This window comes from Phaenicophaeus curvirostris, chromosome 17 (assembly GCF_032191515.1).
Source record: "Phaenicophaeus curvirostris isolate KB17595 chromosome 17, BPBGC_Pcur_1.0, whole genome shotgun sequence".
Taxonomy (NCBI): domain Eukaryota; kingdom Metazoa; phylum Chordata; class Aves; order Cuculiformes; family Cuculidae; genus Phaenicophaeus; species Phaenicophaeus curvirostris.
Window position 1 is genome coordinate 7,252,977 of NC_091408.1, and position 18,299 is coordinate 7,271,275.

An 18,299-nucleotide genomic window follows, 5' to 3' on the forward strand; every position below is an offset into this window, starting at 1 on the left:
CCGTGCAGGGAAGGTACTTGCTCCCAATCCAGCTAAATTACTATTGACTTGTGTTCTCTGCGCTTCACAAACATTGCACTCAGCCGTCACCAGCGGGGCTGGCGGTATCCTGCCAGGGCTAACTTGGGAAGCCAGCTGTGCTGGGCCGTATTTTCCTGCTCTTTCCCATCGATCAAAGAATTAAATTGACAGATGGGGAATTTTGAGGCGAGAGGCAGGAAGGGGAAGGAATGACTTGTGGGGTTTCTTTTATAGGTAGGATGAGGTAGAAAGAGGGGATGCAGAGGCTGCAGGGTGGGTGAATGAGAGGTGCATGGAGAGGGGGTCTGGACCACGTTTTGTTTGTGAGAGCATTTCTGGTAACGTTCCCCAGGCTCAGCACAGGGCTATGGGATGGGTGGAAAGCAGTGGAGCCCCACTACAACTGTCTTGTTGTTTAGTGGTTTTGCTGGAAGCACAGGATTTGCAGGGGAAGGCATTCTCCCCTCTGAACCCGATCCTCATGCCCTCCCTAGCTGGGTGGGAAGAGTCTTCCCCATCTCCATCCCCTTTCCCAGGTCACTCTGCCGTTGGCCACAGCCCCCGAGCTGCTCGTTTTACCTCTCAGCTGCATTACAGACCCGCCGCACTTGCCCTCACCTCCCAGCCTTTTGGGCTCCCTTTTTTCTCCTTTCTTCTATTCCTTTTTTTTTTCTGATTTATTTTTTCAGAGAGCATCTGTAACTAATGCAAACACATGCCGGAGCCGGAGAGTAAAACCCTGCAGGATTAGTGTGGCATCCGCAACCCTGCCACGTTCTAATCCCGTGGTAATCCCCCTCTCGGCCCACCCCTGCCGGCTTTGGCTATTGTTTAAAGGAAGCAAATGGGATCGTTAGCGGGCAAACCTTAACCAGCTTGGAGCAGCAGAACGGAAGTCGAACAAATTCGCTTCCCCACCCTCCCGGGGTTATTTTTTCCCCTTTTCCTCCTTGTTAGGCAGACGAGGGGATGCTCCAGCGCTCCCCAGCACCACTGTGGCTGAGCTGGTGAATCCAGAGCACGTGACAGGGGCAGTTTGCCCTGCGAGCACGCTGCCCACACCACAGCAGTTCCCATGGGTGCACTGGGATGCTCCCTCAGCCCCCAGCACCCCGTGCCCAGCATCCCACACCCAGCATCCCCTCCACCGTGCAAGCCCCATCATCGCCTCCATGCAGGCTCTTTGTAAGGGGCATGTTTGGGTTGTGGGGAAGGGATGGTGGGTAGAGGATGCACTCTTCCCTGCTGTGGATTTGGGAGCTGGGACAATGTTTGATGCTGTTTCCAAGCCCCAGGCATGAGGCTGGCTGGAGGAGCAGGAGCTGGGAAGGATAAGTGTCGAGCTGGCACCTTCCTCCAGGGTCTTCCTTTTGCCTTTGGATGATTGAACCAGGAAGAGCCACTGGAGGGTCCCGGGGTGGCACCTTGAAGCCCTCTCAATTCTCTTAAGCTTAATGGGGTGGGCACCACCGACACCCCCATCCCCACAGTCCCTGGTGGGAAGGGAGGCAGGTTCTGGCGCTTTGTCAAGGAATTAATTGAAAAATAAAATCATTAGATGGGAACTCCAGAAATGCAAAATTGTGGGGAGCTGGGGGGGAGGCGGAGGGGGGGATGTGAGCTTTTGTCAGGTTAATTTCTTCTGTATTGATGTTTTGTGACATTTACTTGTTGTTTATCTCCCGCAGCAGCTGTAATACTAAAAGAAAATGCACAGCTTGTTCCATTTATTTATTTTACACCTTTTCTTTAGTCCTATGGTATGTTTGTTTGTTTGAGAAACCCAGCGAGGCTTTTGATGTCTGAAAGCAGGATTTAAACAGCTGTTCTCCATGTGCTGCTTGCAAGCAAGAGCCGCTGGCTGGGGAGCGAGCAGAGGGAGAGGGGGCTGCGCCGCGGCTCCTGCCAAGAGGGCACTTCTTGCTCGGTAGAGAGGAGGCAGAGCCAACAGCAGCCTTAGCATAGAGACCAAATGGCTTTGTCACCTCTGGCGCTGGGTGCTGATGTGGGGTTGAGATGCTCCCCTGGGGGTTTCTCAGCCTCTCACAGGCTGTAGCATCCACGGGGAGGGAGGTGTGCATGGTGCTGTGCCCCATGGCAACTTTGGAAGTATGAGGATTCCAGAGCGAGTCACAGGACAGTGCCGTTGGTGTGGGGCAAGAGAAGCAAAGCAGGGACATCTCTGCCTGGCTGATGGGGGAGAGCCAGCTTCTTACCTTTGCCTGCTGCCAGCCAAGGTCGGAGGTGCAGACTGGGCTGCAGAGATGTTGTACGTCTGTGTCCTGCCAAAAGCCTTCTCGCTTAGGCTAGTGTCTAGGTTGATCTTGCAACCAACCACTCTTGGACTGGGGATGGCTGAATCGGGGTCAGTGGGAAGGGTTATCATCACCAATGAGCCTGTTTGGATGCTGGGGCTATTTATTTCCAGCCAAGCCTGTGAACCAAAGCATGAGTGGCAGGCATGCAGTCGCATATCCAGCCATGGTGTCCTGCTGGGGCCTGGCTGCTGAGGAGGCATAAATGATACTTGACGGGCTTTACCCAGGAGGGGAGTGAGGCGGGGTGGAGGTAGTGGGAGATGAGCTGGAGGTGGTTGTGTATGGGCCTGGGTTGTAATCTTTGCTTTTCTTCTTCTCCCACATCCCCTTCATTACCACCTGGGCTTGGACAGACGCTCCAAAGAAAAGAAAACAATCAGAGGTTTTGAATGAAATCCTGCAGCATCTGGAAGAGGAGGAGAGCAACAAAGACGAGGTCATGTAGAAGCTGCCTGGCGTCCAGTGAGGTGAGTACTGGGCAGTGGGGCTGTGCTGGGCCCAGCTGGTCCTAAATGTCAAAATACCTTGGGCTGCACAGGGTCAACAGTGCCAGGAGAAGGAGAAAGTGGCATGGCAAAGGCTCAGCAACCTCCATGCCAGGGTCTCACCCACTGCCTCTCCTCCCTTTCACCCTTGCTGACTCATAGGTGTGGTCTCAGGGACTACAGCCCTGATTTGGGCTCTGTTTAGGTTCTGTGTTGAAGTGAGTGCCTGCACTGCTGGTGTTTCTGTGTGCTCCCCAGCATGTTTGCTTTCTTACAAGGGAAGCCAGCAGAATTGCTGTTGCAGCAGAAATAGCTGTCAAGTCGTGGATTGGCCCTTGCTGTGGTTGGGGGAGAACAGATGGGCTGCCAGAAAAAAAAAGTGCCTGTGTGGAGACCAACCTGCAGCTGCCACCACAAAACAGATAGCTTGGCAATGACCTTTTCCCTGTCAGCGCCCATGGAATCCACTGCTTCACTCCCTCCTAGGCCACCATGCACCCCAAGGTCTTGAGTCTTGGCTGGCATCACTCCTCCTTGGCATGTGTCTTCTTGGAGTAGCACATCTAGAGCCTGGAGAGTGCGGTATGGCAGAGGTTGGTGAAAGGCAGCCAGGAATAAATAGCTCCTCACAGTGAAACACCAGGCAGTTCAGCCTGAGACTGCCTAGCGAATCGTTTGTGGGTTCGAGAGAGGTGAGACAGGCTCGTGGATCTCCTTTGTGTGTGTTTGTGGCCATGGTGGAAACCTTGGATTGCTGGTAGGAGACCTGTTCGCCAGCCACAGCATCCCAAGAAGTGCAGTAAAAACACAAGGGAGTCTTCTAAATCCCTTTAAACTGCACTCTGCCCCTCTTATCCATCCTCTGAGGGACTCGCCACCCGCCTCCATGGTGATGAAACCCCATCCCGTGCTGTGAAGCTCATGCAGGGCCGAGACTTGGGGCACTGGGTTGACAAATCCTTCCTGCTGGGGCGAAAGTCCCTCAGTGCTTTCTCCAGCGAGGCTGTTACTCGTTCAACACCATCAAGGGAATGATTCTTACACATTCTGGCTCCTATTTTTACAGCCACAGAAACTACACCAGTTCCTGTATCTCATCCAAGCAGCCTAAAGCTCCCCTGGTTTTTGAGGTGCTGCTAGGGCTGCACAATCCAAAATGGCACTGAGCCCATTGTGCCAGGGAGAAACTAGGGCTGTCCTCTGTGTATCAGCGCCGGGAAGCCTCCCTGTGCTTGCTGGCCTGTGTTTGTGTGCACGATGCACATTACTGCTGGAGAGGCTGTTTTCCTCTCAGCAATATCTGCCTATTGCTGCGAGGCGGTACCCAATACACCTAGCAGTGGGATGCTCATAACCTTACATATTACTGGACTTTTGTTCAACCCACAACACCGCTGGCCGCCTGAGTAGCGAGCGCATCTTGCCCTGAAGCCGACCAATAGCCCTCCTAATACATCGGCCTTCCTGGGCTGCTGCAAGCACCAGGCACGAGCGCAGTGCTGGGGCCCTGCTGATGAAAGAGAAGGTGCTTACGTGACGGCAGGAATAATCTGAGTTGGGTTAAATAACTGCCTGCTTCATGCAGTGCGTCTGCAGTAAGTACCAGGGCTTCGAGATAACATTTGTTCCCTTGGAGCAGCTCTGATTTAAGGATGCCTCCAGGTGTACATGCTGTTAACATCTTCTCCAACAGCCAGCCCCAGGATGGAGCTGGGGAGGGATGGAGCTGGGGAGGGATGCAGCAGCACAGGAGACACAGGATATGCGGTGTTGCTCAGAGCCCAGGCAAGCTTCCTGCTTCCAGGCATGTCCTCTCCCAGGTTTTCTGCAAACCTCCTTCCAAAATCAGTCCTCCCACAAGGCCTGGGGCTCAGCTGCAGCGGGCTCAAGGCTCCCTGGCTTTTTACGCAGTCCCCAGGGAGGAGGTTGAATGCTGATGCTCAGCACCGAGAGCTTTAACACCCTGTGCTGGTGTCCCAGCCCCAAGCACTGGGTTTTCCTACTATTGGGACCTGGGGCTGCTGGCTCGGGACACAGACCCCCAAAATTCAGGGGTGCACCCATGGGACCTCTGCAGGGCTGTGGTGTAAAACACTCATCCCTTACAGCAGCTCCAATACGTGCTGCTCACCCTGCAGCAGCTGGGGGTTTGTGCTCAGTGGTTGGGTGGGTAAACTGAGGCACGGGTTTTGGAGCAGCGCTGTCAAAGGGGGTCAGCTCACCAGAGAAGGAAGAAATCTCTTTTTTTCCCCATTTTCTGCTCAGCGTGGAGCAGTGGTGTCCCCATCCCTGCTCCCTCCACTGCCTTTGCCATCAGTGCTGGCACAGGGAGCGGCAGTAGCAGGACCCGTCGGTGGTCCCGGGGTGGCTCTGTGCAGGGAAAATCACCACAGAGAAACAGAGCTTTAGCATCCCGGAGGTGAAGAACCAAGCAGCAGCGCTCAACACGGCCAACAGCCAGCACAGAGGATGAAGGAGCCAGGCAGGGACCCTTCCAGGCACATGTACCACCCAGCACACAATTTAAGTGAAGCTTTGCAGGATTGCAGGTTGGGGTTGGATTTTCCTGGCTTTTTTTTTTCCTGCTATTTCTTCTTTTCTCCCCCCTCCCCCCCCACTTCATTGTCTTTTGTGGCGGGGCAGGTTTCTTGCTGAGCGTCTCTGAGGTCTGCAGCGGCGACGAAAAGGATTAGCGCAAGCAGAGCATGTAGGCTTTAGAGAACAGAGCAGAGTTTGGTTTCAACATCTAATTCAATTTGTTCTGCCGAGATTGAAATATGAAATGGTTGCCAGTCAAACGTTCAAAGCGGGAGGAGGGAGGAAGGAAGAGAGGGAGCCTTCTCAAATTTAAATTTTAATGAAAATTAATTTAACCCTTTGATATGTTCTAAAACATGTTATTGCCCGGTCTGGAAACAGGCTAGAAAACATTCATGAGGGTTTTTCTTTTTCTCCTGCACCTTCAAACATAATGAAGATTTTCTTTTTCCCTTAATGATACTTATCTTGTTCAGCAGTTTGACACTGGTTAATTTTTCAGGCGATTTGGTATCAAGGAAATCTGTTTGATGTAGGAGGGGGGAACTGTGTATGTGTATACAGATATACATGCCCGTACATTAATTATGAAAGTGCTGATCGCAGCTCTGGAGAACAGTTTGAGTTAATTCCTCCTCCGCAAGCAAAGACTCGACTTCTTTGTTACGTATTGAGAATCCTACACATTGCACCCCTAAAATTACAGCAGGTTAGATGGGAATGTTTTGAAAACGAGCGTCTCCCTGCTAATTACCCTGAATTAAAATGAACGCCTAAGTAGGTCTGCAGGAAATTCATCACTCCCCACTGCCTTTTTCTTTTCCCCCAATCTGAAACAAACCTAATGGTAAAATAATGCAAACTCTCTTAACTGTCCATGTAGGTAAACCTGGGAAATCACCTCCCACTGCTCCTTAGCCCCATGGTACCTCTGCAGCTGAACACCATCACAAGGTGCTTATTTTGTTTGGGTGTGATAACAGCTTCTTTTAGCAGTAACTATTCTTCAGAAAGGTTGTATCTATAACAAATGATCACACACTAATTGTTGTAATTAGGCTATGATAAGCTGTAGCCCTGGCCCCCTCCTTTTGCTGGCTCTCAGCATCGTGTGTGCTGGTCACCCCTCAGCTGCCCTGTGCTCCCCAGGGACATCTGAGCACTTTTAGGGTGCGATGCTGCTCTGCTCTTGGTGTCGTTTTTGGGGTGGGTGTGTTGTATCCAGGCTGTGGTGATGGCAGAGAGGACGAGCAGCCCGCTCCAAGCCTCTGCCCCTGGCTGGGTCATCACCCATTGCTCTGCAGGGAAGAGCTGGAGATGTTAACTGTCCTGAGGGCTACACAGGTTATTTTAGGCTCTGGCAGATGACCTCTGGGGAGCCTCTCTGGGCTCGTGCAAGGCACATGCTGTCCCCATCGGAGAACTGAAACCAGTAGTTCATAGTGGGTCCTGTTTTCTGCCATCCCCAGGATCTGGTGCAGGGTCCCTGTGGGGGCTGCAGACCCCAGGTTGAAGCCCACTGCCCCACTGGGTGAGCTTTTGCTGGGCTGTGGCAGCTTTGCCCAGGGTGAGACCCCAGAGGGCTGGACGGCAGCAGGAGCCGTGGCAGCTGTGACTGTTCCCCAGGCACCCACTTGTATCCTTTTCCCCGGGGCAGCTCTGGAATTGGATTAGGATATTATTCAAATGCAGCCTTTTTACTGAATTAGAGGGTTAACGGGTTTTAATGTAAAACTAGCTTTACTTTATTGCTGCCTGTTGCCAGAGGCCTGTGTGGGCTGTTATCTACTTAAGGGGACAGCAAGCAAGTCAACGCACAGAGGATATCCAACAGGCCCTGGTTTTCCTGGGTGCTGCAAGTCCCCCTGCTTCCAGGGCTGGATGTTTGTGCCCAGTGATGCTTCCCACTGTTCTCAGAGCCAGGCTGTGTGCCAGCGCCCTCCTCGATTGCTCGAAGAGACTCGTTGCCTTTGGAAAGCTCTTGACCGCGATCTGTGTTGCTTCTCTCGCTGTCCTATGGGAGGAGGCAGGGGCCTCAGCGCAGGCAGGGACAGGCAGGTAGTGTCCCACTCTGTGAGCTACTGTTCTCTCGAGCTGTGGGCTTGAATTGCTGCTGCTGACATCTCTCTGCCCAGCTGCGGGTGGTTTCTTTTCATCACTGTTGCACTGCCTACAGCGTTGGGTCATGAATTTGAGCTCCTCTCGTCCTTTTTGTCCCATCTTGCCTTTACAAAGTCTTCCTCCCAGGTGTGCCCCACAGAGCAGGGGCTGTGGGAAGTGCTGAGGGACCAAGCAAGCCTGTCTCTCGCAGCAGACACTCTTAAGTGCTGTTTGCCAGCCTTTTGCTAGGGTTGCAGGCAGAGCTTGCATCTCCCTGTGTCATACTCGCTGCTTTCCAGCCCAGCTGCTGGCTCCAGGCAGAAGCTCTGGGATTTCAAGCTTTTCTGCCTGGTGGTGTTAGCAGCCATCCCCTTCTCCCCAGCAACTCTATCAGCTTTGCTTGTCTGCTCGCAGAGGCAGTAAGTGTGGTGTCTGAGGGTGCTTGAAGGTGTCTTCCTGAGCAAGGTGTGGCAGGAAACACACAGGAAGTATTTGAGCTTGAAAAAACCCCATGCTTTGATTTCTGCTCCCTTGAGACAGAAGAAGCAGCGTGAAGGTGGGTGTGCTGCTGGTGGAATGATGCTGTCTCCTGGAGAACTTCCTTGCCACCTCGTTTTCCCTGTTTGCAAAGCAGGCTGCAGACCTACAGGTGGAAGCAGCTGTGCGCTGTGCCCATTCCCGCATCCCTGCTGAGAGCAACCCAGCTCCCTGCTGGGTGTGCAGGTGTGCTGCAAACTCCTGTTTTAACTGGCAGTTGGCGCTTGCTTTTCTTCAGCTCCTAATTGTGTCCCTTCCTCCTTCCATCAGCCCTTTGCAATTGCAAACCCCGTTTACGTCTCCCCTGCTGGCAGATTACTTGAGAGATGCCACTGCTGCTGCCCCATCGTTTTCCTCAGGGAAACCTCCTTTACCTTCCCTGCACCCAGCATTAAAATATTCTGACTGTGTCTAAGGGATCAGACATGAGGATTAGACATGAGGAAGAAATTCTTCATGCTGGGGTTGGGGAGGCCCTGGCCCAGGTTGCCCAGAGCAGTGGTGGCTGCCCCATCCTGGAGGTGTTCAAGGCCAGGCTGGATGGGGCTTGGAGCCCCTGATCCAGTGGGAGGTGTCCCTGCCCATAACAGGGGTGGAACTGGATGGGCTTTAAGGTCCCTTCCAACCTAAACCATTCTGTGATTCTATGGTCGGACAAGTCGCTGCTGGGTGACCAATTGCCATGGATCAGCCAGGTGATCTCCAAGGTGACTCCCAGCTGCTGGACCCCATCGTGGAAGTGGACAGCAGCAAACTGGCATCACCCCAGGCTGCAGCAACCCATGGAAATGGTTGGCTGGGATGCTGGTTGGAGATTTCGGGAGCATGAGCTTCTTAATATTACAGCATGTCTGGACCTTATCCTGGGTCACACCATGACCGACACTTGGCACCACCACTCTCCAGCTTTTACCATCCCTTTCCAGCTTCTACCACCACCTTCCTTGACAGGAAATAAGACAGGAGAGCGAGGAGGCAGCGTGCAGCTTTCCTTCCTTCCGTGCACGGCTACGTGTGACTGAGATACCCTGCCTCCTGTTTTCCCTAAATATATGCATTGGAGAGGGAGAGAAATCGCATCGCAGGGCTTGAGATTTCAGACTTAGCCATTCATGAATAATAATCAGGCTCAGTAATTCACAGTAAATAGGTATCCAAATTGGCTAATAAGGGAAGCTTTCACCCCAAACCAGAGCTAGGAATAGAGACAGAGAGAATATCAACCGCTGTTGGCTGAGGCGGGTGTGTGCCTAGTGTGACCTGAATCAGTGAAATATGGAAAGCGGTGCCAGCGCGAGGGTGGGGAAAGGGGAAAGCAGCAATGGGGAGGACTCCCGTGAAGGGACAGCATCTGACCTTACCTGCCATGGGGCAGCAGCAGGCAGGCTCAGAGCTGTCCAGCGGGTCCACGTTCTACAGTCCATAATTAGTGTCATGTAATAAGGCTCAGCCCCAGGACCGTACCAGGCTGATGGGCCCAGTCTGTGCGTCCCATCAGTGCTTCTTGGCCAGAGAATAGAGGCCCAGTATCATCACATCTCCCAGTGTGGCGTTCCCTGCTCAGGACTCAGCAAAGCAGGGAAGAGAAGAGAGAGGTCTATAGTGTGTCTCAGGCGAGGTGATGTGGGGGGAAAAAAAGGTTTTCTTCCTTTTCACTCAACTGAAAATCAGATTTTGCTTTATCTGCTGTTCAATCTTCTCCCGCAAGAGCAAGCGAGGGAGCAGTAGGAGCTGCGTTCAGGCACAGTGAGGTGGACTATTGGTCCTTATCTTGGGGAGGACACCTTATCTTGCCCCATGGACACCTCCTGCTTGTGGGAAACAGCTCACAAGTGTTGGATGCCAGACGGAGCAGCGGTAATGGAGCTCGGAGGGTCACAGAGTCCTTCCCTACCGCAGATCAGCCTCTGCTTCCTCTAGCAGCATCTTAAGACGATGTTAGACAGTTAAGATATATAAAAAACTGGAAAAGCACCTCTGCAGATCTCTTTCTGTCATTCAGGCTATTTACATGCACAGAAGAGGAGCTCAAAATGCAGCTGATGAGTAGCTGATGGAAGGATGCCCCTCCGAGGGCCGGCTGTTGCCAGGCGGTGTTTTGCAGCTGCTAAATGACTTTTTAAATTGAGGAGAAACCTACAGCCACTTTAACAGTCCCCTTAGCTCCCTTATATAGGGCAGCACAATGGCTGGAGAGCACCGTGCTGCTGCTTGGCTGAGTTACCAGATATTACAGTCCCACTGTCCTACAGCAAGGAATTGCAATGGATTCGAAATAAACCGCAGTGACTCTGGCCAAAGGCGATTTTCTTCCTTCCCTGCTGCTCTCCCTTTGCCACCTCTCCCCTCCCTGTGCCACAGGATTGAGGACACTCGCAAAATTTAGCACGCTGGGCCACATGGAGCAAGCAAACCTCCTTTTCCCTTTGCCCTGTGACTTGGCTTATTTAAGTGTTTTGGAAGGTGGTTTTAGGGTGCATGGAGTGTTTTTCCGTGGGGTATGATGGATGTTCTCAGTGCCTCAGCAGCTGCAGCACTGCAGTGGTGATGGCCAGAGCTGCCCCCCTCCCATCCCTCTCTCCCTTCCTGACAGCTTAAACCATCCCTCACAGCCCCAAACCAGAGGTGGGATTTAGCAGGTGTAATGAGGACAGCTTTGTAAGCTACGAGAGAGAGAGGAAATTATGCTCCTGCCTCTGTTGCGTTTGGTGACCTAAAATCTTTTTGCAGTTAAGTGTAGCCTGTGTAAACAATTGTCCTGCAGATGCTGATGGGGCTGGAGAGGTGCTGGAGTGCTGCCCTCTGACCAGTTCAAACGTTTTCTACTCCATCCACTTAGAAATCAGACCTCATAATGCAAAATAAAGCTTGCCCCAAAGCGCTGTGAGGGATCTATCCTGGCCATACACTAAGTCTGCAGGCAGGCATCCCCATGGGGCCATACCCTACCTTTGTGGGGTCCACCCTGCCCCAAGAAACCCAGCAGCAAAGCCCAGACTTGACCTTAGCCTTATCCTTTCTGCTGAGCCTCAGCAAAGCTGCGCCCTGCCTGAGCCCCCCAGAGAGGCTCCGTGTATGGCCAGGCCCAGGATCTCTCGTAGCGCTTCGGGTGAAGCTTTAATTTTATGTTTTGTGGTCTGATTTCTCAGCTGATGGAGTAGAAAACCTTTTAATTTCTTTTCTCCCTCAGGCTCTGGGCGGATGGGCTGCTGGCTGAGCCCAAAGTGAGACCCCCCCCCCTTCCCTAGAGCTGGGAGCATCCCAGCAGTGCCTAAATTAAACACAGTTTATTTCAACAGGCAGAGATGTGGTGCTGGTGGTTCTGTAACACCTGATGAGGTGGCAGAAATGGGCAGATCGCATGCAGATGTTTTAATTTCATTTTCAGCTGAACCCAGCCCAGTGCGTCAGCCTGGCCTAAGAAAACCCTGAGAAACAGCCGGACAGGCTGTCCCAGGAGCAATTTTAAGCGTGTGTCAGGAGAACTGATGCAGGGTTGCAGAGGGCTCGCGCTGGAGGATTGCAGCTCACCATCCTACCCACCCCTTGGCAGGATAAACTGGCCAGCCGCATCACCCCCAGGCAGCTGCAAACCAGGGCAGGGGGTCCTCCTACCAGAAATTTGGACTGAAAAATGAAAACTGGGAAGTCAAATTTAATAAAACGAACCCACCCCACTCTGTGTTTTAGCTGCTGTGCCTGGAGCCCCGTGCGCCCGGCAGTGAGGGCGACGGCAGGCAGGAGCCTTGGACTTCGTTAGGATTCAGCCGTTAGATCTCTCCTTTCTCTCTGATGGCTGAGTGTGATTGACACTTACAAATTACCCAGCCAAAAGTGTCGAGTCTTTGACCCCTGAGTAACATCTTTGGCAAGCCTGAGATTTGCCAGCATTTTGTCATCTAATTACTACAAATCCCTTGAAAATTCACTGGCTGGTGAATTTTTAATGCGGGACAATTTCAATGTGATGCATCGCCCAGATGGGCACGCACGCGTGCTCCTTCCCTCTCCCCCCGCCACCTCTTCTCCTTCCCTTTCTTCTCCTCCTCTGCTTCCACCCCAATCCCTTTTCTTACCTCCCTCCTACCTGTGTGCATCCTTATTTGCAGGAAGCACCCTGGCATCTCATCCCTGCCGGGGCTCTACATCCCGCTGGGATGCAGCACCATGTTCGAGTCCCCCTCACTGTCTCACCAGTGGTGGCAGAGACCTGCTACGTGGAATTAATTTCTTTTTCCATCTTCTCAGATCTCTCGCTGATGGATGGAGTGGGAGAAGCCTCGACTGGGGACTCGGCAGCCAGCACACTTGTTGCCAACAGAGTCCACTCGTCCTGTGAACCCAAGGGCTGATCATTCCATGCGTCCAGGTCTTGGTACTCCCAGCCTTTTAAACAGATGTTGAATTCAGAGCAGGAGGAGCCCTTGTCTGTCAGCGGCTCTTGCCCGTTGCAGGGATATGATTCCACTTGTCTCAGAAACCACCCAGCCTGGTGGCGCAGAAACCTGGGGAGATGGATACTTCCCCTGCTGACCCCAGGGACTCCAGCTGAACCTGCTCCTTGTCTAAATTAGATGATAATTCCTGTACATTAAAAGCTACATATATGTTTTAAGACTTTTCCAAGCTGAGTCACATCTCAGGTTTGTTTGGCTTTGTTTGTTTAATACATATTTGCCACAGCTCGGTAGTTATTTTGGTCTGATAGGAAGATAAACATATTTTAGGAGGGAGGCCTGGGGTTTGCTACGTTCGGCTTTGTGCCTGTGTCAGTTCTGTCCCCGCTCTCAGGCAGTCGCCTCCCGTCTCTCCCTTCCCGGCTTTCAAAGGGAAAGAGGCTTTGCTTTTCAACCAGGGTACCGCTTTACATATGTACGCAGCTGATAAAGTATTTTCACTTCGCCCCTTTCCCCTCTGGGAATCGCTGTCTTACGGCAAAACTGTTTTGTCTGACAAGGGCTGCAACAGATTACACGTGTTGGCTGCAAACACAGGGCCTTTTTTTTCCCTGTTTTTTTTCTTTCAGAGAACCGCATACCTTTAAAAAAAAATCTGTCTCTGTACTGCCATGGCAAGTGCTGCCTTTTGCCTCACGTCCTCAGGAGCAGCCTCGTGTTCAGATCTGCTTGTGGCATCAGACAGCCCAAAGTGATACATTTCATGAGGTTGTGTGTCTGGATTGTTTTTTTCATGTGAGCTTAGTTTGAACTTGGATCCACCAAAATGCCACTGATGATGTTGGGGGCTGAGCACTTCAGTTGTTCTGACCTGGGGTTTTGGCTCTGGTTTGGGGTGAGATTTCTTTGAACCCCTCAGCATCAGCACCCGCAGCATCCAAAGAGATCAGCAGGACTCGGAGGAGCGATGCCCTCGTGCTGCTGAGGACCAAGCACTGAGTTTCCCACTGGCAGCTGCAGCAGAGGAACCGCTTGTGATGGGACTTGGTGGCTCAGGGACACCCAGGACACCTCTTTTTGACTCAAACATAGGCCATAGATTTCTCCCATCTCTTCAAACTGGGAGCCAGCAGGGAAAGGTTTGAGCTCTGCTTTTCAAACCAGTTGTTCAGGCATTAAAAGCAAAACCTTAAAATCCTTGGCTGGCCTTAGCAGGAGAAAAGGCAGATCCAGGAAACCCCCACCACGGGAGGGACACAGTGTGGGTGCTCATCGCTAATCTAGGCAGTGCCTTGCATGCTCTAAAGGGAAATTACAAGATGTTTAGCAATGTGTATGAAGAATTAGGGTACGTCGCTGTAGATGGAAGGCAGCTCAGGAGAAAGCTGTCATCTGAGATGGGGAACCCAGATTAGATGCCATGGGGAGGCATGATCTGCTGAAAGCATGAGGGATACAGGGGTGAATAAATCTAAGTGAACTGAAGCCAGGAGCTTGTCCTTTTGCACCGGGTTTTGTGTGATGCAGAGGACCTGGCATCACACCAGGGTGCCTAGAAGGGACTCGCAGTGCGGGCAGCTCTCCCTGTGTCACCACCAATGGATGCTGGCCCTGCCTGCTCCCAAAGAAATCTGGTGAACCCCAGCATTGAGCAAACTTTGGATACAGGCACCACTGAGGATTCCTAGATGCAGGGAGAACCTGTAGTTGCCTCAAGTGTTGTGATATCACCAGATCCACCTGACCTAGGGTGGATTCACTGTCGTTTCTGGGGGGGGGTTCCCACCAGCAGCACAGTCTGACTCCAGACTGAGGACACCAAGAAGCGATGTGAAGCCTAACCTGCTCTTTTACAAGTTAGTGTTCTCTTTTTTTTTCCCCCTTCTCCCCTTCTTTGCTCACAAATTCCCATCACAGCAACAGGTTAAGGCCCAGGAAACACTTTGCTTCCCCAGAGTTGTTTGTGGAGGTAATTAATTGTGTGTTCTTGGCTGAAATGTGCAGTGGCTGCACTATGCAAAGGGAGCCCGAGGCCTGCAGCATCGACAGGAGATGGATGGGGGAGAACCACAGGAGGAAAATATGCCGAAGGAACCAGGTGAGAGCAACCCTCACTGCAGCATTTGCCCATGCTGGAACCAGCCCCGATCCCGGGCTGCCTCATCTCCCAGTCTGTACTTGTCCCTCAGCCCAAGGCTGTTCAGTTTTGGGGATGTCTTTTTTCTCTCTCAGTGCCATTTCCATCTTTCTATGCCCCATTCGAGCCTAGGGTGGATGCTGCATTCTCTCTTGCAGCATCTCTGCTGTGGTGCATCTCTGGTTGATATCATGATGTAACGACAAACATGCTTGGTCCTTTCCCCAGTCTTCCTATCTTTCCCCAATAATTTCTGACCTTCAGCCTCCCGTTACTTCACCCCACTCCTGTTTCTTCCAGAGCCAAGTCTGACAGCCTGGAGATGTTCTCAGCGGGTTGGGGGAGCACGGAGAGTCACTGCTTGTGGGTCAGCCCAGGGCACCTGCCTGCTGCGTGGGCTGATGCTGCCTGTCCAGGCAAGGCCACCCACACCCCAGTGCCTCTCAAGGGTCTTCTCAAGCCTGGAAACACCGTGGCGCCCACTGGCAGCCCGTGGCACTCCATAAACGCCCTGCTCCAGTCACACTGCGATGCCTGGGTAACTAAGAAGTAATTAGTGCCGCTTGCTACAGCAAGTAAAACCCAAATGTCAAAGAACAGCAAAGCTATTAAGACCTGTTTTTATTGCACGTTTGCAGCTGAAGTCTGTGTGTGTGTGTGCTGAAGTGTAGGGGGATGAATCCAGCCCTCAAGCACTGAGCAAAGTCCCTTCTCCTGGCTGTGCTGCTCACCTGGCAGATCATTTGCTGCTCCCTGACTCAGTTTCCCCTCCATCCCCTCTGTAAGGCACCTACATGGGGGGAAACCCTATAGCTGTGTGGATGGGAGAGGCTGGATCCTGCCCCAGGGGGGTGCAAGGGAGGACATCGCCAGCTGGGGAGGGCGCAGGGCAGCCGGGGGAAGCCTTCTGCTCCAGTTTAGATCTTAAAAATCAGGTGGGCTCTGATGTGCTGAGTGTTGTCCCTGCCTGGGACCCCACCTGGGTGCTCCCAAACCTGTGTGCTTGATGCCACAGCCAGGTTTGTGGGGAGCAGGCAGGGTCCCGCAGCAGGACCGCGATGCACGAGCCTCCTTCCCATCCCTGTGCCGAGCAGGAGAGGGAGAGAGAGGAAGAAAGCGGGAGGGAAAGGACATGTCAAATCAATCATATTTAAACAAAAGCCTCTTCGGCCCAAGGGCCCTTTTAAAAGCTGCTTATTTAATTAAAAGTCCCATTTTCCATATTTATGGCCCTTATTCAGTTAAATATTAACCGCCTGGGCCAGGGCTGGTTTGTTCTTTGGGAAGAGGCAGTGTTGGGAGGTTCATTAGGGGTTTATCAGGCAGCCAAGACACCCGGCAGATGGATGGAGGGAGGGAGGGATGCAGGACAGCACACGTGGGCTCGTGTGGGCACCCAGGACCGTGCGGATGGCAGTGCCACTGGCCAGGTTCTTTGGGACCATCACCTTCTGGAAAGAAGAACCCCCTAAAGGGGCTACAGAAAAGCTGGGGAGGGGCTTTTTATCCAGGAGTGAAGGGATAGGATGAGAGGAATGGTTTGAAGCTGAAAGAGGAAAGATTGAGATGAGATCTTGGGAAGAAATGTTTTCCTGGGAGGGAGGGGAGGCCCTGACCCAGGTTGCCTAGAGCAGTGGTGGCTTCCCCATCCCTGGAGGTGTTCAAGGCCAGGTTGGATGGGGCTTGGAGTAACCTGATCCAGTGGGAGGTGTCCCTGTCCACTGTGGGGAGTTGGGACCGATTGGACTTTAAGGTCCCTTCTGACCCAAACCATTCTGTGATGAGATGCAGGGAAAGAGGGTTAAAAATAGAGGAACTGGGACTGTTGGGATGATGTGGGAGCCGGGCAGACGTAGCATGTGCCGTCACTTTGATTCTTGTAGGAAACAGCCTGAACTCCAACCACCAGGCACAGTCTATCTCCTCAGAGCCCCTAAATTGAGGCAGAATAGTCGTAAAAAGACCCTAGTTTTGTCGTAGGGTCACTGGCTGCCAGACAAACTCTCCCTAGGGCTGAGAAAACACAATTTCTTTCCACCAGGGTATTATTTCCAGCAGGTCAGTGGGCAGTCCTTGCTGGCATGTGACAACCACAACTGTGCTGGACCCATCTCAGCTGGGTTTTGACAGGTCAGAGCAGTGCAAAGCCTCACTGAAGATTCATCAGCTAGCCATGGTGTCCATGCACCAGTCTGGCCTGTGGGAGCTGGAGGCAAGGACCTCTAGGGGAGTGGAGGTGGACTTTGCTGGTAGATACATCTTGGAGGAGGACCAGAGCACAGCTGGCCTCAATAAGTTGTCAATGCCTTCTGAAGATGTGGGAATGAGGGGCACCTGAAGCTTATATAGAGAATGAAAGGTAGTTTATGGGCTTTGGTGGGGTTGTTGGTGCTCCAAGGAGAAGCAGCTTGTCCTGGCTCTGATGGCAACAACAACAACAACAACAACAACTACTGGAGTGACCACCACATCATGGAGAAGGTGCTGAGATGGGGAGAGGTGAGACTGAAGGCTTTGTGAGTGGAAGGTGGCTGTAATCTGGCTGATGATGTGTGAGGTGTCAAGGCTCTTTTACTGGTCACTCTTCTTCTTCCTTGCTGGTGGTTACCTTACCTGGTTGTGTCAGGCAGTCACTTGATTCAACGTAGTTATGACCTGGGTAAAACCATCTGGTGATGTTGAGCTGCTTCAACCTGCTCCCGTGTGGTACTGTGCAAGGGGCAGGGGGTTCTGACTTGGTTGGCTAGTTTGTATTAGGAGATTATTAGAGCGGCTCTTGTATGTCACTTTAGAAGGCAGGGGTGAAGCAAGAGAGGACCTGGCTCCATAACTTTGCAGGAAACAGGGCTGGTTGGGAGAGCTTGACCAGGCTCCTCACATAGCTGTGGATCTGGAGCTGCCTCAGGAGCTCCACTCATGGCCCAGCCTAACAGGGGGAAGCTGGAAGGTGCTTTAAGCCAGAGGCTTCTCATGGTAAAGATCTTTACCTCTATGTGCTGCTTGTTTTCTAGTAGACCCGTGGGCAGCTCTTGCAGCATAGAGTGATGGCTTTGAGCCATTGCCATCAAGGGGAACACCATGGAGCTGAGGAGCAGCCGTGCTTCAGAAGGTATTGATGGGCCTTGGTGCTCACCCCTGGCAGGAGAAGCTGTGGTGTCCTCCTGTGGTACAGGATCCTGCAGGACAACCTACTGTAGATGTTCTGGGAGATGCCTGGGGAGAGAAGGCCTCTTGTGAAGGCTCCAGGAGAGTGGGGCTCACCTGAGCAGACACAAAAGCTTGCTCTGAACTCTTATTTCTTATTACAGCAAGCAGCCCTGTGGCACTCTGGCACACCAGGTACCACCATGCCAAGGCAAGAGGGGGGTCGCAGGGGACAATAGGACTATCTCCTTCTCCATCCCAATGTGGTCAAGCCCTCCTCTTCCTCTCGATCAAAAATAACAGGACAGGGTCCTAGGCTGTGGGGCCCAAAGGGGACCTTGTGTGGGAGGGTGGTGCTGGCAGGGCAAGGAATGAAATGGAGCTGGCGATGTCCTCCAGGGTGCGGGGTGGTGAGGAGCTGGTGGGGGGGGGCTGGCTGGTGTGGAGGGGGGGCGGCAGGAGAGGGAGAGACACCGGGTTATCAGAGAAGTGTGAAGACAATAATGCAATCTGACATTTCTGAAATGAGACCCCCCGGTTGCCCTGGCAACGGCTCACGTGGGACCAGCTCCCGGGAGACGGCTCCGAGATGTGCTATAAATGATGTTTGATTAGAATTTAA

The 18,299-nt window shown here is 52.6% G+C and overlaps 1 protein-coding gene across 1 annotated transcript in view; it reads left to right on the forward strand.

Annotated features, from left to right (window-relative positions):
• RBM19 (RNA binding motif protein 19) overlaps positions 1 to 12,620 on the forward strand; it is a 68,811-nt gene extending 56,191 nt beyond the window's left edge. The window contains exons 24-25 of the mRNA XM_069871271.1: positions 2,693 to 2,806; positions 12,248 to 12,620. Of these exons, the coding sequence (XP_069727372.1) occupies positions 2,693 to 2,784 (92 nt within the window). The 3' untranslated portion in view covers positions 2,785 to 2,806; positions 12,248 to 12,620. The remainder of the gene's footprint in view (positions 1 to 2,692; positions 2,807 to 12,247) is intronic.
• The last annotated feature ends 5,679 nt before the right edge of the window (positions 12,621 to 18,299 follow it).